The 26,251-nt window shown below is 57.6% G+C and overlaps 1 protein-coding gene across 5 annotated transcripts in view; it reads left to right on the top strand.

Moving 5' to 3' along the window:
* Positions 1-2,197, top strand: part of GALNT9 (polypeptide N-acetylgalactosaminyltransferase 9) — a 124,922-nt gene extending 122,725 nt beyond the window's left edge. For all 5 annotated transcript variants that reach the window (XM_055357682.2, XM_055357684.2, XM_019039156.4 and 2 more), the window contains 2 exons: positions 615-782; positions 1,316-2,197. In XM_055357682.2, coding sequence (XP_055213657.1) covers positions 615-782; positions 1,316-1,462 — 315 coding nt within the window. In that variant the 3' untranslated portion in view covers positions 1,463-2,197. The remainder of the gene's footprint in view (positions 1-614; positions 783-1,315) is intronic.
* The last annotated feature ends 24,054 nt before the right edge of the window (positions 2,198-26,251 follow it).

Here is a 26,251-nt window from a genome sequence, read left to right as displayed (position 1 = left end):
TGCCAAGCCCTCCCCACCTGGGCAGGACTCACCTGCAGCGTTGGCCCTGGGGTGGATTAACACGGAAATAGTGCTGTTAACCTCCAAGCCCTCCCCGCCTGGGTGGGACTCACCTGCAGCGCAGGCCCAGGCCCAGCCCCAGCCCCGCAGAATCACAGTGGTCAGGGGCTGGCCGTAGTGAAGGTCCAGGCCATTCTGACCATGACCCCCATAAGGAGCTGGACGTTTCTAACCCCACGGTAGTGCGTGTTCCGCTCACACACGGCACTGCATGTTACCCAAATTAAACCCGACTACTGTCCTCCCCGAAATGAGTGGGGCCGTGCTCTGGGTCTGAGCCACATTCATGACGTCTGTCCAGGTGGAAGACCAGCCACCTGTGCAAGCCGGGAGCCTGGCCCTGCAGAGCATTTGGGCACCGTCCAGCCCGCACCCCCCCGTGGGCCCTGCCCGGCGGTCCTCTCCCGCCCACAACAGTGTCCCCAGGGTGGGAGGCTCCAAGGCAGCCGCGCAGGGCCCCATTTGCAGCTCAAGGCAGCTCGCACGGCCTGTCAGTGCTCACTGGGGAGAGCCTGGGCACTGCTCACACACAGTCCCGGTGGTCCTGTCCCCAGCTGGTGCGGTACAGCGCTGACGGCCTGCTGCAGCTGGGGCCTCTGGGCTCCACAGCCTTCTTGCCTGACTCCAAGTGTCTGGTGGATGACGGCAGGGGCCGCATGCCCACCCTGAAGAAGTGTGAGGATGTGGCGCGGCCAACACAGCGGCTGTGGGACTTCACCCAGGTCAGCCTCTGGGGAAGGGGGGCCGTGGGGTTGGGGCAGGGCTGCTGGGACCCCTGGGTGTCTCTGCCACTAGAGCCAGCCCATTGGGTGGGAGCTGGAGTGCGGCAGTGGGTGGTCAGGGGACGGGTCCTTGGATCAGCTGCTCCCTTATGGGCCCTGACGCTCACAGAGAGGGCAGGCGACTGATCAGGGTCACACAGCCAGAGAGGGGCCGGACTGGACAGTCTGATCATAGCCCTGCATCTGCCTCTTCCAGCCTCAGGTGCCCAGGGTAGAGGGAGGATTTAGGGAGGGGATGAGGTATGATTCCAACCTGGGCTGCTAGCCCTGTAGGAAAGATGGGAAGTCCTCGAAGCTCCACTGAAGTCAGCCCCTTCCCGGCCCCCCTGGGTGCTGCTGTGATGCTGGGTTTCCATTCAAGCTGCCCCAAGAATGAGCATGAGGGCTGAGAGCAGGAAGCAGCCTCCCTGAGGTGGGGGGAGGGGGAACAAGGACGCCCGCACCTGGCTGACTTGATGTGCCTGACCCCACAGAGTGGCCCCATTGTGAGCCGGGCCACGGGCCGCTGCCTGGAGGTGGAGATGTCCAAAGATGCCAACTTCGGGCTCCGGCTGGTGGTGCAGAGGTGCTCGGGGCAGAAGTGGATGATCAGAAACTGGATCAAACATGCACGGCACTGACCCCACCTCCGCTCAGACCCCCACAGACCTCGGGAAGGCGCTGGGCTGAGCCAGTGTGGCTGAGTGACCGGGGTGTGCCCGGCAGACACAGCAGGACAGGGCTCTATGTGCGGCCAGGACAGCAGAGGCCGAGGGGCCGGGGTGTGGCTGAGTGACCAGGGTATCACCCACTGCATCTGGAGTACAGCTTCTCCTAGGACAGGCGGCTCTACCCGAGGGAGGGTGTCTGGGGACAGTGATGCCAACTCAAACACGTGCCTTCTCCACGGTATCTCCTGGCCAGGCTGCTGGGACAGCCGCCGCCTCTGCATGTACCACAGCCCCCCACGCCCCATAGGGAGGCCAAGCCCCGGACCACGCACCAGGCTGCACCCTGGCGTCTTCCACCCGCAGGCCTCCCATGCTCCAAGCAGCCTCCCCCAGCACTTGCGGCTGCTCAGCCCTCCAACCAAGACCTAAGTCACACATCATAATGCAGCTCCTTGTGGTCTGGTAAGAGGGGTGCTGGAGGACATGGACGGCGACAAACCTGAGGCCGTGTCTAGGAGGCTGGCACGACTGCTTCAGCAGAGACCAAATAAAGAGAGGATTAGGCAGCAGCGCTGTGTGTGTCTTCCTGGGAGCTGAGCTGGGGGTTGGGGCCTGGTCCCACCTCTTTCCCAGGCACCTGGGCCCTGCCGCAGCCCAGCCCCTCGCCTGTTTTAATAAATACCGTTTTATTGGCACCCAGCCACACCCATTTGCTTACTATTGTCTGTGGCCACCGCTGTGGGGCTCTTGGTGCGGAGTCCAGCCATGGCTGAGTGGCTCACAAAGCTGCAGACGCAGACTCTGGCCGATGAGGAAATCACTGGCGGACGCCTGTGCTGGGATGTGGCCTGGCAGGTGGCCTCACGTGTGCAGACAGACCATGAACTCGATGCAGCCGGGAAAATGGAGGAGAGCACGTCCCCTACAGCCACACATGCAGCTGGAGGCCGTCAGCCTGAGAACTGAACCCGAACAGAAAACCAAAACCATGTGTTCTCACTTATCCACGGGAGCTGAATGCTACGTGCACATGACGCAGAGAGGGAACAGCAGACGCCAGGGACTCCAGAGGGGCAGGTGGGAGGGGGAGGGGGAGGAGGATGAGGGCTGGAAAACCACCTGTTGGGAGCTGCGTTCACTCCCTGGGTGATGGGATCGTTAGAAGCCAAAACCTCAGCATCAAGCTATATACCCACATAACAAACCCACACATGTACCCATGAATCTAAAAAATTTTTTTAAAAGGCCAGGCACGGTGGTTCACGCCTATAATCCCAGCACTTTGGGAGGTTGAGGTGGGTGGATCATCTGAGGTCAGGAGATTGAGACCATCCTGGCTAAGGTGAAATCCCATCTCTACTAAAAATACAAAAATTAGCTGGGCGTGGTGGCAGGCACCTGTAATCCCAGCTACTCAGCAGGCTGAGGCAGAATATAGCTTGAACCTGGGAGGTGGAGGTTGCAGTGAGCCGAGATCGAGCCACAGCACTCCAGCCTGGGCAACAGAGCGAGACTCCATCTCAAAGAAAAAACAAAGTGGGCAGTTGCCAAATTTGGCAAGTCCAGGCTCCGAGTCTCCAGAGAGTGAGGACGCTGACCCGTTGTCACCAGTCGGAGTTCAGCCTGTGGGGACACTTCACTGTCCGCTAGCCCTGGGCAGAGGCAATGGGGCTGGGAACACTTCACTGTCCGCTAGCCCTGGGCAGAGGCAATGAGGCTGGGAACACTTCACTGTCCGCTAGCCCTGGGCAGAGGCGATGGGGCTGGGAACACTTCACTGTCGACTAGCCCTGGGCAGAGGCGATGGGGCTGGGAACACTTCACTGTCCACTAGCCCAGAGTTCAGCCTGCAGGGACACTTCACTGTCCACTAGCCCTGGGCAGAGGCGATGGGGCTGTACTTCACTGCTCTTTCCAAAGCCCACAGGGGCTCATGTTCCTCCCCCAGCACCCAGCCTGCTGGGGTGCCCACCCACCACACGGCCCCTCTGCTCAACGCCTTCCTCTGGGACTCCCCAGTCGTTGCTTCCTGTTCCTGTAAGAAGCCCTGAGGGGTCCCAGTTTCTCTGTTCTCAGCAGAGAATTCTCCCAACCCCAGCCCAAGCCTCAGCCCTCTGTCTAGTCCAGACCTTGCCAAAATTCTAAGATCATGGAGGCAAAACACGGGCAGTGAGTGAGGCCCCAAAAGTGAGTGGCTTGCCAGGGACCCCCCCACCCTCAGCCAGACTCACAGGAGTCCAGAAGTTTCCCAGGTGAAGTGAGGAGTCCAGAAGTTTCCCCGGTGAAGGATGTGCAGCGTCCCTTATCTTGCAACGTGCAGTGCCTGTAGTTTAGACCAAGAGGATGGCAGGTGCAAACTCGGCTCGCTCACACACCAATTCATTAGGCAAATTGACAGGCAAGTCAAAGCTGGCTGGTTCATAGCCCACACAGGATCCCACAGAAAACCTGACACCTGGAAAATTACTCTCGAATCCTCAGTAGAACTCCCACCCTTCAGGGAGGTGAGTGTTCCCTCCCGCTGAGGGAAGCCCATGGCTGCTCCACCTCACCTGGCCCAGCCCCTCCTCCCTGGCACCAGGAGGAGTCCGGAGGAGAGCACCTGGGATGACAGATCCCTGCAGGGCAGCGGAGGTGAGGTGCTGTCCACGCTGTCCGGACAGGAGACTCTTCAACGGGCATGACCTTGACTTGGCAAACACTCTGCTTCACCAAATACACCTCCAAGTGTCCTTATTTCCCTGACTATTCCCCTCTGTCCTTACCTGCCTAAGTGGCCACACGCCTCTTGAGAACTGCCCCTGTTCCGGAGAAAGTACCCACGGATCCTAGAGATCATGTAATCCAAAGAGCTCCCCACCCTTGCATGGGTGGGGCAGAGCTGGAGATGTCCCAACGTCCGCTGCTGCCGTTGCATCTGCTGCCACACGGTGTCGCTGTTGAAGATGGTCCCTGCGCGGCTGCGTGGCCAACACTCGGCCGTGGCCACCAGGGTGTCCTTGCTGGCCTAGACTCTCACGCCTGCCTCAGAGGGGTGCCCCACATGGGGACCAACCATACCTGTTTAAGTCACAGTGACATGCTGATGTAGATTGGATGTTTGTCCCCTCCAAATTTCAAGTAGAAATTTAACCAACATGGAGGTGGTGCCTGCTGGGACGTGTTTGGGTCACGGGTGGATCCCTCATGAACAGTCCAGCACTGTCCTCATGGTAACTAACGTCCACTCTAGTAGTTCCTGAGGGAGCTGGTTGTTAGAAGGGTCCTGGCACCACCCTCCCTGTTCCCTCCCTCACCACGTCCCCTCTGCTCTGAGAAGAAGCTCCCTGAGGCCTTCCCAGAAGCAGATGTTGGTGCCAGGCTTCCTGTAGAGCCTGCAGGCCCGTGAGCCAATTACACCCCTTTTCTTAATGAATTACCCTGTCTCAGATGTTCCTTTATATGAATAGCAAAATGCCAAACGGATGGAGACACACATTGGCCCTGACCCCAGCACAGTCCCTGGGCTCAGGAAAACGTGCAGTGCAGTCCGTGGGCTGTGCCATCTGTAGCCTGTGCCGTCCGTGGGCTGTGCTGAAGCCACCGTGATCCCCTAAACCCTTTGACACATGTGGATATGTCCCTTCCTGTAAGGCACAATCACTCCTCCTCATGGACTTCTGTGTCCTGTTTTGTAACCATAGGTCCTTGGTTGGGGCCACCCCAATTGTATCAGGTGGGATCCAACCAGTCAAACAAAAGGGATTTAATATGGAGGACCGATTGCCCAAGTGAGGGAAGAGCTGAGGCTTTGACCAGGCTCACAACTGCCGAAACCCTCTACCAACACCCACAGGCTGGAAGGCCTGGGAGCTGGGGTTCCGGCAGTCGGTGGGGGGCCTACAGCAGGCAACTCCAAGCTTGGAGACTGCGTGTTGGTCGCCTGAAACGGTCCGTGGTGGAGAGACAGACAGAGACACAGACACTATGATTGGCGATGCTACACGCCACGGCTGCGCTTCCAACAGCCTATTGTCAGACACTGGCCAGCACGCCCCCAACTTGCTCTCCCAAAACCCCCAGACGCAGAGCATCGCCCCAGTCCAACGCACGCGACCGACACGCAGAGCACCTCCCCAGTCCGACGGACGCGACCGAGACACGCAGAGCACCTCCCCGGTCCAACGGACGCGACCGAGCCGCAGAGCACCTCCCCTGTCCGACGGACGCGACCGAGACACGCAGAGCACCTCCCCAGTCCAACAGATGTGACTAAGACAGGACGCACAAGAGATTCCTTTCAGAGCAAAGGTCTACAGAAACGCCAGCTCCTGTCCCAGGTACTCGGGAAAACTGCTGGCAACCATTCTCTTCTCCTTAGAGGAGGAGGAGGAGGGAGGACAGAGGAGGATGAGGGAGGACACGGGAGGAGGAAGAGGGAGGGAGGAAGATGTTTATATATGGCTGAAATTTTAATCCCATTTAATTCTTCAAATACCTTAAGTAGTACTGAGCACTCCTGTGCCCACTTAAGGAGAAACAGAGGCTCGGAGGAGTAAAATGACTCCATACAAGACACACGCATCACGGAGGCGGACCCAGGGGGTCCCACCCAGATCCATGTGACCCCAAACCTGCGACCTTCAACCCTGCCTGGCTGCCCAGTATTTTTTTCTTTTTAAACAGTCATGTTTTAAATGGCAAGGATACAAGCAAATAGAATTTAATAAAACTTAATAGCAGGCCTGCTTCTCCCATTGATTCAATTAAAATCCGGCTCTGCAGCAGATTCAGAAAAATCCACGTCATCTGTTTGACACGGTTCATTGGCACCTGACGACCGGGGCTCGGAGCGGCCGGTGCGGGAGCAGGCACTCCCCCAGCCCGACGACCGGGGCTCGGAGCGGCCGGTACGGGAGCAGGCACTCCCCCAGCCCGACGACCGGGGCTCGGAGCGGCCGGTGCGGGAGCAGGCGCTCCTGGTGGAAGCAGTGAACAAATACACACGTCATTCTTCTCCTTTCTCTGCTCTTGATAGAGATCCTGGGCATCCAAATTTAATTTTGCCTCTAATAAAAATGCCCATTGCCTGACGAGTCTCATCTATGGCTCAGACCGATTTCAAGAGTGGGTCCTACAGGAAGCAGCATGCGGGGGGGCCTGTCCCCAGGAGCGGGGCAGCCTCGAAGGGCCGCAGCAGGGGTGCAGGCCGGGCTGATGTTGACCAGGGGCCCAACCACACAGAGCGTGGGGGTCTCCCAAACACTCCCTCGTCATCACAGGCAAGTTTAGCTCTGGTCGAAGCAAGGGGAAGGTGAAGGGCAGACTCCAGGGTGGGGGCCCCCTCTGAGAGGGCTGCAGGGACAGCTCTGGGGTCTGCAGAGAGGGGCAGCAGCAGACACACCTGGGCGCCCTCTCCTCACTGGGCAGCTTTGGGGAAATTACTTTCTCTTTCTGAACTGCATTTAATTCAAACAAGAAATAATATGGGCTCCAAAGCTTTGCTTTGAGGATTAGGAAAAAAGCACATCATAACTGTTGTATTCCTGGGTGGTTTTGATTTTTTTTATTTGCTTCTTGTATTTCGTAAATTTTCTGCAAAGAAACTTGTCTGCAACGAAGGATAATTGGCTCTTTTGTTTATTAATATTAATTTGACACCCACTGCACAGCGGGCGCTCTCCCTCACAGCAGCGGCCCATTCCCCAGCGGCGTGCAGTGCCTGGCTTCCGGCCTGAGACATAAGAAGGGCTTCTAGAGGGATCACCGTCCACGCTGACACTGCTGTCCGGCGACCAGTCCCCGTGCTGGAGCTCACTGGCCGGCGACCAAGCCCCGCGACCAGTCCCCGTGCTGGAGCTCAGTGGCTGGCGACCAGTCCCCGTGCTGGAGCTCACTGGCTGGCGACCAGTCCCCGTGCTGGAGCTCACTGGCTGGCGACCAGTCCCCGTGCTGGAGCTCACTGGCTGGCGACCAGTCCCCGTGCTGGAGCTCACTGGCTGGCGACCAGTCCCTGTGCTGGAGCTCAGTGGCCGGACCGCAGGCCGCCTCTCACACCATGTCCTCCCCACCTGCCAGGCACCGGCTCACCAGCCTGCCGGGCCTGTGAATGCCCCAGTCCCAATCACGAGGCCCTCCCATGTTTGTGCCCAGCGCTGCTGTAACACAGGACCACAGCAGGTGGCTTCAGACAGCAGAACTGATTCCCTCACAGTCCCAGAGTCCAAGGCCCAGGTGCCAGCCCGGCTTCCTCTGAGGGCTCCGGGGCTCCTCCCACCTCCTCCCTCGCTGGGCCTGACCCGTCTCTGCAGCCGGTGGCCTGTTCCCCACCCCATCCCCATGTGTCTCCTCCACGCCTGCACCCTCTCGTCACCTTGCAGGGACACCAGCCTCGGATTCAGGGCCCACCCTGCTCCAGGGTGGCCTCATCTTAATGTTCCATAAGCTAAGGCCTTCTCTTTAAACAGGTCTCATTCGGGGGTTCTAGGTGGACGTGAATTTTGGAAAGACAGCCCATGACCTTCTCCTATTGCCCAAATAGGCCCAGAAACTTCTCCAAGTCCTCCGAGGTGCAGAGCTGTGCTGAGGTCTGTGGGGAGAAGAGAAAGGCTGACCTGCCCCGCTGGACACGTGCTATCCCCGAGCCCCTTAGTCCATCGTCAGAACGGCCCCTCGACATGTGCGTGGCCAATGAGCACACGGAAAGGCACAACGTCAGCAGGCACCGGGGGCTGCAGAGGAAAGCCACGGCGGCCGGACTGGCTAACGCACCCACGGGCAGCACGGGCGAGCCTCGGAGCGCCCCAAACGCCCACCCGCTGCTGGCGGGATCAGGAAAGGCTACGGGCACTTGGAGCCACCATGGGTCACCACCTCTCCATAACCACCTCTCCATAACCAAAGGTAACTCACAGTACCCCGGCCCGGCAATCTCACACCTGGATTCACCCAAGGGGCATGAAGACACGTCCCCAAAGACTTACAGTAAAATACTCGTAATGGCTTTATTCACAATAGTCCAGAGCTGCAAGCGGCCCAGTGAGTGAGCCCTCAAGTCAGGGGCAGCCTCTGCGGGGCCTGTGCCCGAAACGGCTCTTGGCGGAGAGGAGGAGCGGCCGCGCGGCAGGAGAGAGCCCAGGGGGCCAGGGCGCAGGGAACCGGCCCGGGCAAGCGCACACCCGTCCCTGGAACCCGCACAGCCGGTCACCCCACGCCCAGCGGGGTCAGAGCCGAGGCTGCCTGTGACCGCGTGAGCTGGGCGGAGGGCACAGGATCTGTCTGGATTTTCTGTGCAACGTCCTGGGAATCTAAAACTACGTCAAAGTAAAAAGGTTTTTTGTTTTTGTTGTTGTTTATTATACTTTAATTTCTAGGGCACATGCGCACAACGTGCAGGTTTGTTACAGACGTACACCGGCTTCGGAGGTGCCGTGCAGAAAGCGGCTGCCTGAGGCCGGGAGAGGCGCCGGGGAGGGCGGGGAGACGCCGCCGGAACATGCATCACTCCCCGCGGAACCGCACCCGAGAGACCGGCGCCGCCCGCCGCATGGGACCTGCGCGCAATGACTTAAAAGGGAAAAGGGCCGCTCCAGGCCCCGCCCTCGACTCCTCCGTCGCTGCGTCTCCTCCTCCCTCCGGCCGCGGGCGCCTCCGTGCTTCGTCCACGGAGGGACACGCCCCGCCCCGACTCCCTCGGCGAAGAAGCCCCCGCGGCCGGCCGATCTCCGTGGACTCCGCAGGAGCGGCCCCACCCCTCACACTATGCCGGGCAGTTCCCTCCGAGCTCCGCCGGGACAGCGTCTGCACTGCACACACCACAGAGAAGCCAGAGAACGGTGCCTGCACCGGACACAGCACAACACCAGCACAGGACAGCGTCCACACTACACACACCACAAGTGAGCCTAGGGAGCTGCGTCTACACTGCAGACGTCGGCCTGAGCACACACGTCTTCGTGCAGGCTCAGCAGAGGGGGAAAAACACCTCCCCGAGGGTGGAAGAGTTGTGGGCAGCAGACAGATGGACGGACGGACACAGGCGAACAGGCAGCCCAGGGGTGAGCTGAGCCGGTCAAATGGGCCAGGACCCGGCTCCGTGTGCCCTTCACAGTCAGGATGACAGAACGCCATGGAATATGAAAAATGCCGGGAGACAGACCCCGGAGGCACAGCCCCTCACCGGGCAGGGAGGCCGCCAGAGGGAAGCGCAGCTGCAGGTGCGCGCCCCCCACCCCCACCCCATCCCCCGCTGGGCAGGGAGGGACCCCACCTGCGCCCTCAGGCGGTGCTCAAGATGGGGATAGGGTGAGCTGCAGAACTGATTTCATCTCTGGAATAAAATGGAATGATGGGTTTGTGTGAAATCAGGACAGAGCTGGGGAGGTGGCGGAGCGGGGACGGGAAGACGGCAGAGCAGTGGGCTCATTCCCCGGAACCAGTATCTCCTGGCCCGGCTTAGTCACTGAGGGAAGCTTCTCTGTGTATTGAGCCTGGCTGCCCAGAGAGCAGCCCCACCCTCCCTCCTGCTCCTGCTCCTCCTCCTCTCCCTCCCCCATCTTCTCATCCCCTCTTCCTCATCCCTGCCCCCCACCTCCAGCCTTACTCTAACGCTGCACTGGCCTTTAGTGACTCAGAACACAGAGCAGTTGCTGGGCAGAATCCCCCGTGCCACGATGGGTCCACACACAACACGGGAACTAAACCACCCGAAACGCAGTAGGTTAAACCAGCGCTGGGCTCCTGGTCCTCACAATTCTCTGGGTCCATGGGGGCTCCCTGGGCTGGCTCATGGGCCGGCATGGTCACGAGCAGGGCAGGCCAGGCCGGGCAAAGACGGGTCCTGGCAGCTGGTGGGTGGGGCTGGCCGTCGCTGCGGCCTGGGCTCTCCTCCGCACAGCCTCCCGCCTTAGTTTTCTGTTTCTGATGAGCCCCGTACCTAGAGGTTCAGAGCAACGCCAGTTCATCCCCTCGCAGCTTCCACGGCCAGAACTCAGCCACGGTGTGGGTGGATTTGCCGCTCAGGGCTCACAGCCTGGAGTCCAGGTGCCAGCAGGGCAGGTGCCGTTCTGCAGGCTCTGGGGAAGAACCCGCCTGCAGGCTCGTGGTGGGGCCTGGCAGCTCTGGGGGCCTGCAGCGGCAGGGCTGAGGTCCCGGCCTCCTTGCAGGTTGTCAGCCGGGTCCCCTCTCGGCTCCTGAAGGCTGCCGGCATCTTCCTCTCAAGGGCCCTTCCCATCTTCCAACCGGAAACAGCATGGCCAGTTCTCCTGGCTCTGAGGGGCTAGTGAGTAGGCGAGGCCACCCCGATGACCCCCCTTTTGAGTTAAACTGAGGACGGGGCACGTCCTCACGTTCCAGGGCTCCTGTGGAGAAATTCCGCACACCACTCTCACCTTCCTGTAGGTCAGGCCCGTTCCTTCTGCAGTGGGCGTGGGAGAGCCACAGCCCAGTGGAGGCGTTTTAAGGCCTCACACCCCTTCCACCATGTTCTACCAACCACGGCAAATCAAAGGCCACCGAGACCCAGGGCCTAGGGACACAGACCCATCCCAGGAGGGGAGGTGCCGCCCAGTCACAGTCCCACCAGTGCATGGACACAGGGAGAATTGCCGGGGCCCTGGGTTTGGTGAATCCGGCAGCCCGCCCTCTGCCCCAGCGAGTCCCTTCCCCTCTCATAAAACCGCATTCTCCCCTCCCTAGACCACCAGAGCCCCATCTGATTAAGGCATCGAGATCAAAGCTCAGCAGAGGGTGGCTCATGATGGGCAGCTCAAAAAAATAAACCCACCAATCAGAGTCCGTGTTCCTGTGACCGGTGGCGGGTTCGGATGCAGAGGCGGCTTCTCAGTGCGGTTCCTCATCTCGGAACTTGCCACCCCTCTCAAGCCCGACATAGGCCGGGACAGCCAGGACGGCCGCAGTGAGGGCAACACGAGGCACATCGACATCCTGAGGTCCCCGGGCCTGTCGCCAAGTCCCGGCTTGGGGAGTGTCCCCTGGCCACACTGGTCCTGCCTCCGGCAGGCTCCCTGCTGCCTGGACCAGGTCCCGGCTTGGGGAGTGTCCCCTGGCCACACTGGTCCTGCCTCCGGCAGGCTCCCTGCTGCCTGGACCAGGTCCCGGCTTGGGGAGCGTCCCCGGGCCACACTGGTCCTGCTCCCGGCTGTGTGGTCTCCTAGGCGCGTGGCTCCTCCCTCTGGGGCCCAGGCTCTGGTGTGAGCCACTTTTTCCGTAGGAGACGCCCGTGCTTGCAGCTCACGCCTTTGTCTGGTGCCCTGGCCTCACACCTATAGGAATTGGGTACCTGGGGGCCTCTTCATCTTTACTTGTCTCAGCTTAGAGAAGCCCAGCTACACTTCCTCCATGCCTGGATTCATGCACGGCCCCACAGGGTGAGGCCTGGACACCCTCACGGGCACTGGGGCTCCACGGATGCAGAAGGCAGCCTGGCCCGGTAGCTCGGGGGTCTGAGATGGAGGTGGGGTAAGACAGAGTGACAAAGGCTGCGTCCTGGAGGCAGGCTCGGAGCCTCCCTGAGCTCAGAGAGCCCGAGTGCACCAGGATGCCACACCTGCAGGACCCGAGTCGGAACTCAGAGGCTGGTACAGCCGCGGTGCTTGTCGTGTAGATAAGAATGGCCTCCTCTGGCGGCCAAAGTTAATTAAACTGACAATCTTGATAAGTTGCACAGTTACCTGCTCGGGGACAAAGAAGATGGGAGCCTTGTTTGTGGTTTCTTCTTGTTCTTTCCTGTGCCCCACAGTCATTTTAAAATTAAATGGCTTATCTGCACTAACCCAAGTTGACCGGCTGGTATTTCCTGGGCGGCGAAGTGGTGGCTGCCCGGCCTGTGCCCTGCACACGCTCCCCATAGGAGCACAACGTCGTCGGGCCACGCTTACAGGGCTTTGAAGATGGATTTCAAAACTGGGATCATTTCCCCCTTAACGGGCATAGTTCAGTGAGATCTGACTTTTTCCCTTTCTAACCTCAGAACGTGGTCTTCCTGGGGGTGTCCAGTGGGTGGTCCCGATGTCCCCACGGAAATGAAAGCAGCCTCCTGGGCAGTGCTCACACTTCTCTCTGTCTGGCTTTGGGGGCTGCAGGAAGCAAGAGGCCCTGTGCTCAGCAGCAAAGTCGACGCCAGGGCTCAGCTGACCGCAGCCCTCCCTCCCTCCCTCCCTCCCACCGACTCCGACCGTGGCTCAGAGGGAGGTCAGGAGCCGTGAAGGGAACAGGGAAAATTTACTGGTTCTGACCCAGTGAAGACATGGGGACTTGCTACATATTCAAAAGAAACAAAATAACACAGCAGCTCTTCAGATGTGTAAGAAAAGGAGGGAGGGAGGGAGGAAGGAAAGAAGAAAGAAAAAGAAAAGGAAGGAAGGGAGGGGCGGAGGGAGAGAGAAAGAAAAGAAAGGGAAAGAAAAGAGAGGAAGCAGAGGTTGCCACAAGACAAAGAGCCATTCCGGAAGAAAACAGCCCCAGGAATGGAAGAGCACAGCGCAGGCACCTCTCACTTCAGAAGAATCGAAGCTGGTAAACTTGTAACAGAAGACCACGGGGTTTAGGTGACAAAACTGAAGAATGAGATGAAAACAACCGATCACAGCGTTGAATAAACGAAAGAACACCCAAAAAACACCAAGATGAAACGAGAAAACCCAGAGGAGCGGAAACCAGACTAAGCGCAGCTGAAAACTGAGCTGCCGACGAAGAAAAAATGCTTGTGGCGGGGGCGCTGATTGGAGATGGTTTTTAGTTTTTGACACAAGGTCTTGCTGTGTCACCCAGGCTGGAATGTAGGGCACGTTCTCAGCTCCCTGCACCCTTGACCTCCTGGGCTCAAGTGATCCTCCCGCCTCAGCCTCCCAGGTAGCTGGGACCACAGGTGCACGCCACCACGCTGGGCTCATGTTTTTTTTGGAGAGATTGGGTCTCACTGTGTTGCCTGGGCTGGTCTCAAACTCCTGAGCTTGACCAATCCACCTGCCTCAGCCTCCCAAAGTGCTAGGATTACAGGCATGAGCCACAACACCCGGCCAAAAATGTTTTAATACATAGGGTGAAGCAACAGAAAAAACGATAATGAATTATTTGGAATACACACAAAGATAAGTCCGCACAGGGAGAAGAGGTGCCTCTAAGAAAGAAAACCTCAAAAGTAAAACGGGAGAGCTGCTTAAAGCTATCACACAAGAAAATTCACCTGACATGAAAGAAGGATTAATCCGTACATTGAAATAGACTGTGTTTCAGGAAAAGATGACACAGAATTTTATATTGGCCATGATCCAGGTGGAATAAATACAGCCAGACCCTGACAAGAGGGAAGTCAGCCCCAGGCATCACGCCAATGCTTGATGTCAAAAGTCAATGGGTGCCGGGTACGGTGGCTCACGCCTGTAATCCCAGCACTTTGGGAGGCCGAGGCGGGTGGATCACGAAGTCGGGAGATCGAGACCATCCTGGCTAACACGGTGAAATCCCGTCTCTACTAAAAATACAAAAAATTAGCCGGGCATGGTGGCCGATGCCTGTAGTCCCAGCTACTCGGGAGGCTGAGGCAGGAGAATGGTGTGAACCTGGGAGGCGGAGCTTGCAGTGAGCTGAGATAGCGCCACTGCACTCCAGCCTGGGCAACAGAGCGAGACTCTTGTTTCAAAAAAAAAAAAAAAAGTCAGTGGGATGGGTCTTCTGCTCCTGGGAAGATAGAGCAGAGGTATTTTTCTCTATTCATCTCACTAAGTATGGCATAAAACTCTATATGAGAAAACTTAGGACCCTGCAGGGTGGAGAGAAGCAGGCTGGCTAGGGACCTCAGGACCCAAAGGATGATGTGGTGGTGGAGGCCTTGGATTTTCTTCTTGCTTCATCAATCCCATGCTTGGACTTGAAGAAGCTGGTAATCCAGAAACAAGGAGCAAAAAGTAAAAATTAAAAAACTCCAGCACAAGCCTAATCAATTCAATCATCAAAGCTCCCCCCTCAAGAAACTACGAAAGAGGAGCAAAATCAACCCAATGCAAGCAGACAGAAGGAAAGAAAAAATGACAGAAGGAAAGAAAAAATGACACAAATCATGGAAAGCAAAGCAGAGGAACAATACAGAAAGTCAAAGAGCTGGTTTCTTTAAACATATGTAAATGGGTGAACCTCTAGCAAAAATGACCAAAAAAAGACACAAATCACAAGTATCAGGAAGGAAGGAGACACACACCAACCCCACAGATATAAACATGAAAAGGACAAGGGCAGCTGGACACGGGGGCTCACGCCTGTGATCCCAGCACTCTGGGAGGATCACTTCAGTCCAGGAGTTTGAGACCAGCCTGGGCAACATAATGACACCCTTTTTATACCAAAAAAAGTTTTAAAATTAGCCAGGTGGTACCTGCCTGTAGTCTCAGCTACTTTGGAGGCTGAGGTGGGAGGATCACTTAAGCCCAGCAGATTGAGGCTGCAGTGTGCTATGATTGCACCACTGCACTCTAGCCTGGGTGACAGAGTGAGACCCTATTTAAAAAAAAGAAAAAAAGGAATAAGGAAATATTTGACAACCCAGTTGAAATAGACCAATTCTTCAGAAAACACAGCAGACCACAACCTACCCAACATGAACCAGACAGTGTGACTACCCCTGTAACTATGAAGGAAATGTAATATATAATTATAAAACTCCTAATAAAGGAATCTCCAAGCCCAGATTGTTTGGCAAATTTTACCACACATTTAAATAAACATTTACCCCAATTCTATGCAACTCTTCCAGCAAATAGAAAAGTAAAGAACATTTTCTAGTTCATTTTATGGATTAATAGTACCCAGATACCAAAACTAGATAAAAATTGTACCAGAAAAGAAAATCAGACCAATATCTCTTATGAATATAGATGGAAAAATCCTTAACAAAATGTTAGCAAATTCTGCAATATATGAAAAGAATCATATGCCACGTACAAGAGAAGGTTAACCCAGGGACACAAGCCTGGTTCAATTATTTTTAAATCTGTCCATATAATCCACAATTCTAACAGGCTCAAGAAAAAAAATCACACAATCTCACAGAAAAAAAGTGTGATAAAATTCAACATGGATTCATGACCAAAACTCTCAGAAGGAACAGAGAGGAGCTCTGTTCCCCCAGCTCAGTAAGGAGCATTGACAAAAATACCCACAGCTGGTATCTTACTTAACAGTGAGAGAAGACCACTTTCCCCAATAGAGGAGCACAGCCAGGGTGAGCGTGTCACCACGCTCTCTCAGCCCAGCACTGGAGCTCTCATCACCGGTGCCATCATGCCAGGAAAGAAAAGAAAAGGCGTCTGGCTGGAAAGGAGAAAGCGGCACCATCTGACACTCATGCTCAGCCCCCACACTGGCTCGGTGAGGAGAACCAACCAAGAATATTCTGACCAGAATGACTCTTGGGACACTCATGGGATGGGAAAGACTCCCAGAGGCTGGAGGTTGTGGTGACAAGAGCTTGAAGCCACCAGGGGCTACCACACAGGCCTGAACATGGAGCCAAACCAGAGAAAGCAGAGGTGGCCATTTGAGCCCTGGATCAAGCCACACCTGAAGGCAGTTACCAATAGGAGTCAACACACTCCCGATTGCCTGAATCAGTTTTGGTTTGTTTTTCTGTCACTAGCAACCCAATGACTCCTAAGTAACATAAAGGGGGATGGTTTCGTGTTTGGAGGAAGAGCGAGGCCTGGGGGGACGTTTTCTGTTGTTGTTAGGATGGGAGGTTTGAACTGTTTGCCAGCTGAAAGGGAGCAGTGCCTGGGAGAGGCAGATCCAAGAGGCTAGGCTCTCAGGGAACCCAGAGAGAGGAGAAACAGCCACAGAGAGTGAGAGAAGGAGAAGAACACCAGGGGGACACAGGGACACCCGGCCCCACTCCTGTTCATCTGAGGACAGACACACAGTTCCACGCGCCATTCACCTGAGGACAGCCACGTGGCCCCACGCACCGTTCACCCGAGGACAGACACGCGGCTCCACACATTCATTCCCCAGGCACTTATCGAGGGCATACTGTGCACCCGCGCTGCCCTTAGCTCCTTCCCCAGAATTTCCCATCGTGAGCCCCTCTCCCACCAACACCCTGGGCCATTGCCATCTTCTCCAGGAATACTCAACTGTGGAGAGCAGAGAAACCGACTTCCCGCCTGCATGGACCCTGCAGAACCTGTGCACCTGGGAGTGCTCAGAGTCAAGGCTTTCCCCCTCCTGCCGCCCAGGGGCAGATGGTCAGCGGCCACGGCTGCCTCCACCAGCACACGTTCAACCATGCCACACATGCCACAGATACCACACACGCGATGCACACGATACACACACCATCATACAAACACAACACATACCACACATGCAACACACATAACACAATACACATGATAAACATACAATACACACACCATCATCCAAACACGCACCACACATGCAACACACGCCATGCACACACAATACACACGCCATCATCCAAACACACACCACACACCACACATTGAACCACACAACACACACGTATGCAATACACACGTGCCACACCACATTCAACCACATGACACCCACACGACACACACACAATACACACACCACACATTCAACCACACAACACACACGTACACAATACACCACCCATGAAACACATCACACACGCCACGCAGCCACACGAGGCTCACACACCACACACTCTCCAGCCCTCCTGCCCACCCAGGGGCGCCACAACTGCGGTGCTGTCCCGGCCACACCTGGGCGGGTGGGAAGGTCAAGGTCAGCCCCGGGGCCCCCAGGCCTGGAGGGTGCAGGGAGAGGAGGAGCGGAGGTGCAGGCACCGTGGCTGGGCAGTCGGAGGCGCCCCATCACTCGGGGGGGGGCGGGGGGGGGGGGACAGACTTCACCAGCGGCAGGAAGACAGCATGGCGGGCACACGAGGTGGAAACAGTGAAGGGACACACCTGTGCTGGCGGCCTCGCCCCTCACACCCTCCAGTCATCGCCAGCCAAGGCGGCCGCTACGCAGGGGCTTGGAAGGACGTGGACCCCAGCACCCAGCGCTCACCGCCCGCCTCCACCACACCCTCCAGCAGCTGAGGCTGACGGCTGACGCCAGCATGTGAGAGCATGTGCTGTCTGCTGGGTGTGTGTGTGCTGAGCTGTGCAGGGTGCGAGTGAACGTGTGCTGGGTGTGTACATGTGCTGGGTGTGTGTACTGTGTGTGAGTGCTGGGTGTGTGTACCGAGTGTGTGTGTGCTGTGTGAGTTGTGTGGGGTGTGTACTGTGTGTGTGTGTGCTGTGTGAGTTGTGTGGGCTGTGAGCATGTGCTGAGCCTGTGCTGGGTGTGAGCTGAGTGAGTGTGCCATGTTGGTTGTGCAGGGTGTGTGCGAGCATGTGTGCTATGTGTGCACTGGCGATGGCAGTGTGTGTTAGGTGTGTCAGGGGGTTGTTGCATGTTGCTGAGTGTGTAAAAGGCACAAAGACAAAGATGGTGTACAACATGAGAACTCGGCGTGGCCGTCGGGGATGGGGCAGGTCCCTACCCCAGCTCTCCCCTCAGGGCCGACACCTGCCCTCCCTGGAGCCCACACTCCCTGCAAACCTGGAAGTGCCCAACATGAGACCTTTCAGGGCCGTGGTGTCCACGTGCACCCCACACAGACACCCCCAAAGCCCCACAGAATGCAGGGGCACCCGTGGGCCGGAACGAGTGTGCACCCCGAGACCCACAGGCCTTCCCGGCAGTGAGGAAGCTTCCCGCAGTGGCTGTGACGCAGACACGCGGAGCTGCAAGTCTGCTGAGTCCTTCTCTGTTTCAGCAGCTGCGCTGGCTTCGTTTCTATTTTCATTTTTTAATTGTGTAAAATTATATGTATTATAATACATGTAACATGCATTTTATGCAGATATTGAATACATACAATCATACATATTTCATTTAATAACAGAAAACTCACCATCGTCACATTTTTCAGTGCAGTTTAGCAGGATTAAGAACAGTCAGGCCTCTGTGCAGCTGAAATCCCCACCCCCACCCCCCGAACCTGTCGTCTTCCAAACTCAGGCTTTGTCCCCATGAGACATGAGCTCCCCAGCCCTGGGAGGGCCTGTATCCTGGCTCGTAGACAGCCACCTTCTCACCGTGCCCTCACGTGGCCAAGAAAGCAAGAGGTGTGTGTGCATGGATATGTGTGTGTATGCATAGATGTCTGTGCGCATGTGTGTGCATGCATGGATGTGTTTGTGCATGGAAGTGTGTGCGCATGGATGTGTGCGTGTGTATGTGCATGCATGGATGTGCTTGTGCATGGAAGTGCTTGTGCATGGATGTGTGTGTGCATGTGTGCGTGTGTGTGCATGTGTGTATAGATGTGTGTGAGTGTATGTGCACGGATGTGTGCACATGTGTGCATGGACTGTGTACCTGCATGGATGTGTACATGAACATGTGTGTGCATGGATGTGTGTGTGTGCATGTGTGCGTGTGTGTGCATGTGTGTATAGATGTGAGTGTATGTGCACGGATGTGTGTGCACATGTGTGCATGTATTGTGTGCCTGCATGGATGTGTACATGAACATGTGTGTACATGAACATGTGTGTGCATGGATGTGTGTATGTGTGCACGCACGTGTGCGTATGTTTGCAGCCCTAATCTCAAGGAAGGACTCGAGCTGGGGCAGCCTTGACGAGGAGCAGCTCCTCCTTCCATCGACCTCCAGGCAACCCCGCCAGGGGCTTGAACTCTCACCCATTCCCTACAGCACGTGGCGGGTGACAGAGAAGGAAGGGCCTGCCCTGCCAGCCCCACTCCCAGGCCCTGCCTGTGCCAGGGGTTCCAGCCAGTCCTGAAGAGCCTGGCCAGGCCCCCAGCTCACATAGACATGGCTCTGCAGAAACACAACCTTTGCCCACCAAAGCCACGGAGGCCGCCCACCATGGACAGAGCTTCCTTCTCCCTGCTCTTTCCTGAGCTGTGAGCATCCCCATCAGCCATTGCACAGACAACTCTAACAACCAGTTAAGCAAAGAGCAAGCTGCAGGCATGGGTGGATCCAGCTGCTTTGCCTTCTGTCCCCAGCTCCTCCCTGGGGGCCCTGTACCCAAGGGGACATCTCTGCAGGACCGTTCAGCAACTGTGGCTCCGCTGGGACCACTATTAGCAATAATGGCAGCTACTTGGATCGGGACCTTGCTTTGGGGCAGGCTGTGCCCCGCTTCGTGCACGCCTTCTCATTCATTCTCACACCAACCCTGTTAACAGATAAGGAAACTGAGGCCAGAGAGGTAAAGCACCGGCCCCAAGCCCACAGCAGGGGCGTGGAGCAGCCGAGATTCTCGCTGACGCTGGCCCCAGCCACACACAAGGTGTGGGCCACAGCACCCTGAGCTGGAAATGTGCTGTGCTTTGTGGTGGCAAGAGGGACTGGAGCTCGTGCCCTGGGTCTGACACGTTACCTGAAGCCAAGAACTCAGCAGAGCTTCCTGCTTGGTGCTTCGGCTGCACTGGTGACAGCAGGAAGAGTAGAAACCCGAGAACGCCCACAGCACGCCAGTAACTTGGAGGGGGCGGGGCTCGCCAGGGCACACGAATGGCACAAATGTTAAGCTGAAAACATGATACATCCCTAAACAAACAGCTCTGAGAACAGCATTTACGCACAACAGCACGGGCGTGACTCGGAGACACAGAGGACACTCGCTGAGTGACAGAAGCCAGACACAGAACGGGCGCGACTCGGAGACACGGAGGACACTCGCTGAGAGAGAGAAGCCAGACACGGCACGCAGGGTGGCAACGACACAAGATGCCAGACACGGAACGCAGGAGAGGCAGGTGCGGCCCGGGGCGCAGGCCCACACGGTCCTGGGCGTGAACGCTGCTGTCTGGGTGGATGGACACGTCCGGCTCCCCCGCTGGGGGCTGCCTGTGGCTGCGTTTGTCAGACTCGCCGCCGTACACGTGTAAAGTGGGTGCGTCTCCAAGCAGGGAACAGCCTTGCTTCCGTGGCTCTGTCACCAAAGCTGGATTCCCTGAATTTAATCACAGGGAAACGTCAAAAATCCAGATTGAGAGGTGTTCGGCAGGACAGCTGGTCAGCATTCTTTGACTGGTCACTGGGTACATTTGAGGCCCTGAATCCCAAGGGAGAACCCGACCTGGGGTCATACAATCCCGAGGTCACGAAAGGGAAAGGCTGGGGGCAGCCACAGCCCCATGTAAGGGGAGTGGGGGTGCGGGGAGAACCACAGGCCACAGATCAAGGAACAGGAAGTGTTCTCAGGGACAGCTGGAGACATCTGCATTATTTCTCTACTTGGGCCAGCCGGAAACAATTTCAAAAACGAAAAAAGTCAGAAACCAACACTTTTCAGGGGTCTCATTCTGTCGCCCAGGCTGGAGTGCAGGGGGTGGCGGGGCGGGTTCTGAGCTCTGTACAGCCTCAAACTCCTGGGCTCCCCACCCTCCCGTCACACTCTCCCCGGTCACTGGGACTACAGGCGCACACCACCATACCCAGCTAAGTTTTTATTTTAATTTTTTTTTGTTGCCATGTTGCCCAGCCTGGTCTCGAGCTCCCGGCCTCAAACACTCCTCCCACTTAGGCCTCCCAAAGAGCTGGGATTACAGGCGCGAGCCACTGTGCCCGGCAGAAAAAATACTTTTTTAAATGCACATTTTATTGTATGTAAATCATACCTCAATAAAGGTAATTTTTGCCTTTAAAGTATATAAACTATAATTCTACCTAGTAAATATGTATTTGTATATGCATATAAAAAGGTTTGAAATAAACATACCTAAATACCACAGTGATTAAATAGCACTAGTGAGTTTACAAAGACTTTTTTCATGCCTTAATTTTGCTTTTCTGTTTCATCTGTAATAAGAAAATATTCTACCATTTTTTCAGTTATAATTGTAAATAGTAATATCATAACTATGTTATTCATTTTAATAAAGTTGTAATTAGTTGTAAATTCTATAGTTTTTCTAAAGTAAGAAAACATTCTTTAGAAAAAATAAGAAAACATTCTTACTTTAGAAAAAATAAGAAAACATTCTTATTTTAGAAGAAATAAGAAAATACTCTCTTTTCTTATTTCTATATCCCTTCTTTATGGGGATGAGTGGAGTGGGGCCAAGGGGTCTCTTCCTGGCTGAGGGACCCTTGCAGCAAGGTGGTCGGCTGTGGGTCATTGAGGACACCGGCCAGGCAAGGGGTCTGGGTGCAGCCCCTCCTGGGCCCCTGTCAGGCCCTTGCCTGTGACTCAGGGCGTGGCCGCTTCCTCCTAGAGCCTAGGGGCTCTGGAAATAGACCCGGCGTGCAGCCTCCCCACGGAGCCCAGCAACCCATCAGCCCATTCCTCTCCTCTCAGGGAAGTGGGCACAGACCCCACGACCCTGCGGTGCCACTCAAAGGTGAGCCCATCAGTCTTGCGCCCAGCCCGTGACAAGCTGAAAGCCGCCGGTCTCAGCTCCAGGCTGTCCCTGCCGCGTCTGCACAGTCCACAGCACTTCCAGTCCCTCCCCACCGCCTCCTCCCCCTCATGACTGCCCTCTATTTTAATTTCCTGTCAATCCCCAGAAAATGAGTTGTAACTGCTCTAGGAAACATCGTCCATCCTTACAGTAAGAGCAAGTTTTATGTCTGCCCACAGCCAGTCGCCGGGCAGAGCGACGCCTCTGAGCGAACATTCTCCACCAAGCCTCAGTCCCCGCAGGAGGGACCCTGTCCTCAGACCAGCAATGTGGGGAAGAGGGCCGCGATGGGGTGCTTTGGAGCCAGAACTCCCCAGAGCCTGCAAAAGCGCAGATTGCAGGCCCGCCCCTGGAGCTTCTGAGCCAAAAGGGCCCCAGAACTAGCATTCCTAACAGGCTCCCCAGAGCTGCTGCTGTGCTCCAGGGACCCCACTTTGAGAATCAGGGGTCTAAAGCACCCCTGGCTTCTAGAAGCTAACACCCCGGGCCTCGAGCTCCCAGGAGGCGGCTCCTCCTTTTGCCTGGACTTGGTTTCAGAGAGTCCTGCTTGTCAGCCACCCCATCTCCAGAGCATCATCAGGGTCCCCGCAGCTGCCTCTGACCTCACCCCTGCGGCCCCATTCCACGCGCCTCCCCTCTGCCGGGAGGGTGGCCTGGGTGACGGGGTGTGTGAGGCGGGAGGGCAGCCTGGGTGACTGGGTGGGGCTGCATGTATTCACCCCCACGGGACAGGAAGTCAGTGTCAGAGGGGACAGGGCATGTGGTGACAGAAGCGGAGGCCAGGAGGGAGGGGAAGGGCCCAGCCCAGGAGTGCGGCCTCCGGACGCTGGGAAAGCAGGAGCGGCTCCTCCAGGAGGACCGTGGCCGCCTCCGCACTGCATTTTCTGGCCCACGGAGCTGAGAGGATCAATGGGTTGTTGAAGCCACCAAACAGCTTCCAGCTACTATTGTATTGCAGCAGGAACAGGGGACCAGCCGGACCGGGAGCCTGGGTTGGGGCCGTTTGACGGGTCGGCGCCGGGGTAGGAGGTGTGGGAGCAAGGCCCGAGGAAAGGCAGCCAGTGCCCGTGGCGTCGGGGAAGAGCCTCCAGGCAGAGAGGGCCGCCCTGCGGAGGCAAATGCCGGGGTGTTCCCGGAGCACACGGGGCCTCAGGGGTGCAGCCAGGGCCAAGGTGAGGGCTTTGGCTCTGGCTCTGAGGGGGTGGGAGCTGCTGGAAGGTTCTGGGCTGAGGCTCCCTCTGGCTGGGAGTGGGCAGAGCCAGCCAAGGGCGAGGTGAGCAGGGGCTGGGTGTGGGGAGACCTCGGGCGGCCAGGCCAGGCCCCCCGGAGCAGCGGCTCTGCCCAGGACCCACGTGGGGCAGGTGGACAGCAAGTCTCAGCCCTGACGGTGGTGCCGAGCTGGGGGCTGAGCAGGGAGCTGAGCTGTGCGGTTCGAAGCCTGGCTGGGATCCCCTCAGTGGGACCCGGCAGCCCTGGGGGGGGTGGGGGGGTGGGGGGGCAGGGGCGGGCCCAACACTGCCTCCTCCTCCCATGTGGGGCTGGCACTGGGGGTGCCCTATCAGAGCCCCAGAAACCCAGGCCAGGGAGCACGGCCCTGCGCAGCCCTCAGCGGGCTCAGCTCTGCAGACTCTCAGAACTCAGCCGCTCCACAAGAGCCACGTCCAGGTGCCACAGTCCCGCGGGTTAAAAAGAGGCCCCCATGACCCACGCACACCAGGATCACATCCGCTAGCTGAGGGGCTTGGGAAGAGACCACCCTGATTTAGGGTGGGGTCCTGGTAAGGAGAGGAGGGGAGACAGAGACACACGGGCCAGAGCAGGAGGGACGCGGCCACGGGACACAAGGTACCAACACGGGGCACCCCAGAGAGGCCTGGGATGTACCCTGCCCTGGAGCCCCAGGGAGACCAGGACCTCCCACACCCCAGCTCCAGGCTTCAGGCCTCTGGTGTGGAGGGAACACATTCCTCTGCACGGCAGCCCCAGGGCACGACACCTCCCACATGGCCTGTGGTGGGGGTGGGGGTCGCCCGGCAGTGGCTCAGCAGTTAGCCCTGAAAGCCGCCCTGTCCGCTCCTCGCCAAGGTGGGCAGGGACCTGGGGGCCCCCCTCTCCTCCTGGGCTCGGCCAGCCCTGCAGCACCCCCCCCCCCCCGCTTTGCCTCAGTTCCACCACAGGGCCCTCACAGCCCAGCCCAGCCCAGCCCTCCTCACCTCCCAGAGCAGCTCGGCTACCAGCGTTTATTTTGCCGTCCGAGGCGTTTCCTTGTGTTCTGAGATGAATCGGGAGCATGTTTTCTCACTTCCCGAGACCACATCGTTGAGGGTGGACCTGCCTCAACCAACAGCTCACGCTTTTCAACCCGCTCACCTCACTTGGCAGGTGAGCTACCGTCTTATCTAAAGCAGCTCCACAGAAAACACGCCCACAGCTGAGCTGTGTTCTAACTAAGCTAAGATCACGAAGCAAGTTCCACTGGCTCCAAGTTCCAGACACCCACTTCCTCGTGAGTCCTCTTACAAAACCCAAATTATCGTCCTGTTTGGCAGAGGGGATGGGCTAAGGGTCAGCTTCAGCTGTGAGAAACAGAAACCCCTACAAAATGGTGCCTTCCGTAAATCAGGGGCTTTAGTAAATCAACATCAAAACCAGGTGTCTTCACTTCCTTTCTCCCTTCCTGGAGGTCTCACAGCGGCTGCTGCAGCCCCAGCCCTTACCTTCACATTCTAGGCAACAAAAAGGAGGAGAAAGCCACCATCTATCCCAGGACAGCCTCTCCCCACAGCCCCCGGAGCCCTGTTTCTCTCCCGTGGCCCCTCTGGCGAGTGTCCTGGTTTGGCAGTGGAGGAAGGTCCCCAAAGGCCGAGTGCTGGGTGAGCAGCCTGCAGGGTGGGCCACACGCCAGAAGCTCGGAGAAGCCGGGACAGCAGGGTGCAAACCCTCACGCCCGCTCCACTGCTGCTCTGTCTTTCCAGAAGGTTCTGGAGGTTTCTGGATTGTTGAAGACAGTGGGCCTGGGGCGGACACGCACATGCAGGAGTAGAGGGTGGGGTGGCCCAGTGGACACCTGGCACCAGCAGAGGCAAAGCCCAGGCGTCCCAGGCCGCAGGAGAGGCTCCAGCCGAGGCCCTTCTCCACGGAGTCCCGAGGCTCCCAGCCCCCAACGCCACCTGGCCACGTGCCCTCGGCCGGGGTGGCCGGGCTGTGCGGCAACCCACACTGGGGGCTCAGGACGTGAGAAGTGGGTCCCAGTCAGCAGAGGGGGCTCAGGATGTGAGAAGTGGGTCCCAGTCAGCAGAGGGGGCTCAGGATGTGAGAAGTGGGTCCCAGCCAGCAGTGGGGGCTCAGGGCATCAGAAGTGGGTCCCAGTCAGCAGAGGCCGCTGAAAACCCAAGTGTGTGTCTGCAGCTTCCCAGTGGCCTCCCAGTGCCGGAGGGACACATGGAAAATGGGTCCCGGGGTTGAGTGCAGCATGAACCATCCAGCCCGCTACAGCCCCTAGGGGACCCCGAAAACTCCCCTCCCCTCTTCCGCTCCTGGCAGACACCAAAATCCCCAGCCTGACCCCTGTAGAGGGCCTGGCCTCCCCCAGCCCTTGTGGGTCTCTCCATGATGCCTCTTGTTTCTGGGTGTCCAGAAAGCCGGTGTCGGAGCCCCGCCTCGCCGCCCCGCACACCTGCCTGGGCCCCACCTTGCCACCCCGCACACCTGCCTGGGTCCGGCCTCGCCGCCCCGCACACCTGCCTGGTCCACACGGGCCCTGCAGACTTCACAGGTCCATGCTGCTCCCCACAGGAAGACCCTGTTCTTCCCACAGTGCCCCTCCCAGTGAATGCCACCCCGCCCATCCCTCAAGCCAAAGACCATGGAGCACCTTTGGTTCCTCAGTTCCCATCACCCCAAAATCCATCCCAGCAGCCCCCAAACGCCTGTGCTGCCTGCTCCTCCCCTCCCCTCCCCAACAGATCACTGGGTCACACACGCCGTCTCCCTGTGCTGGGAAAGGCCGAGGGAACTAACTGCACCTGCTTCCTTGCAGAGCTGAGGCGTGCAAACCTTGCAGAGCTGAGGGCGGTGTGGGAGAGGCGTCTGTAACCACGGATCCTCGCGGGACTCCAGGCCTGCCCTCTCCCTGGGGCCTCGCCCTGTTTGTGGCTTTAGAAACCATCCGTTACCTGTCGCCTCCAAGTGGTACCTGCTGCTGCCTGGACCTCTCCATGAACTGCAGCCTCCTAAATCCACCCGCCACGTGCATCGGCCTTTCCGTCTGGACGTCTCGGAGACACCCAGGTC

The sequence above is a fragment of the Gorilla gorilla genome, chromosome 10 (genome assembly GCF_029281585.2).
Source record: "Gorilla gorilla gorilla isolate KB3781 chromosome 10, NHGRI_mGorGor1-v2.1_pri, whole genome shotgun sequence".
In the NCBI taxonomy this organism is placed as follows: domain Eukaryota; kingdom Metazoa; phylum Chordata; class Mammalia; order Primates; family Hominidae; genus Gorilla; species Gorilla gorilla.
Note: the sequence above shows the minus strand (reverse complement) of the source record. Positions and strands in the feature narration are given on the sequence as shown.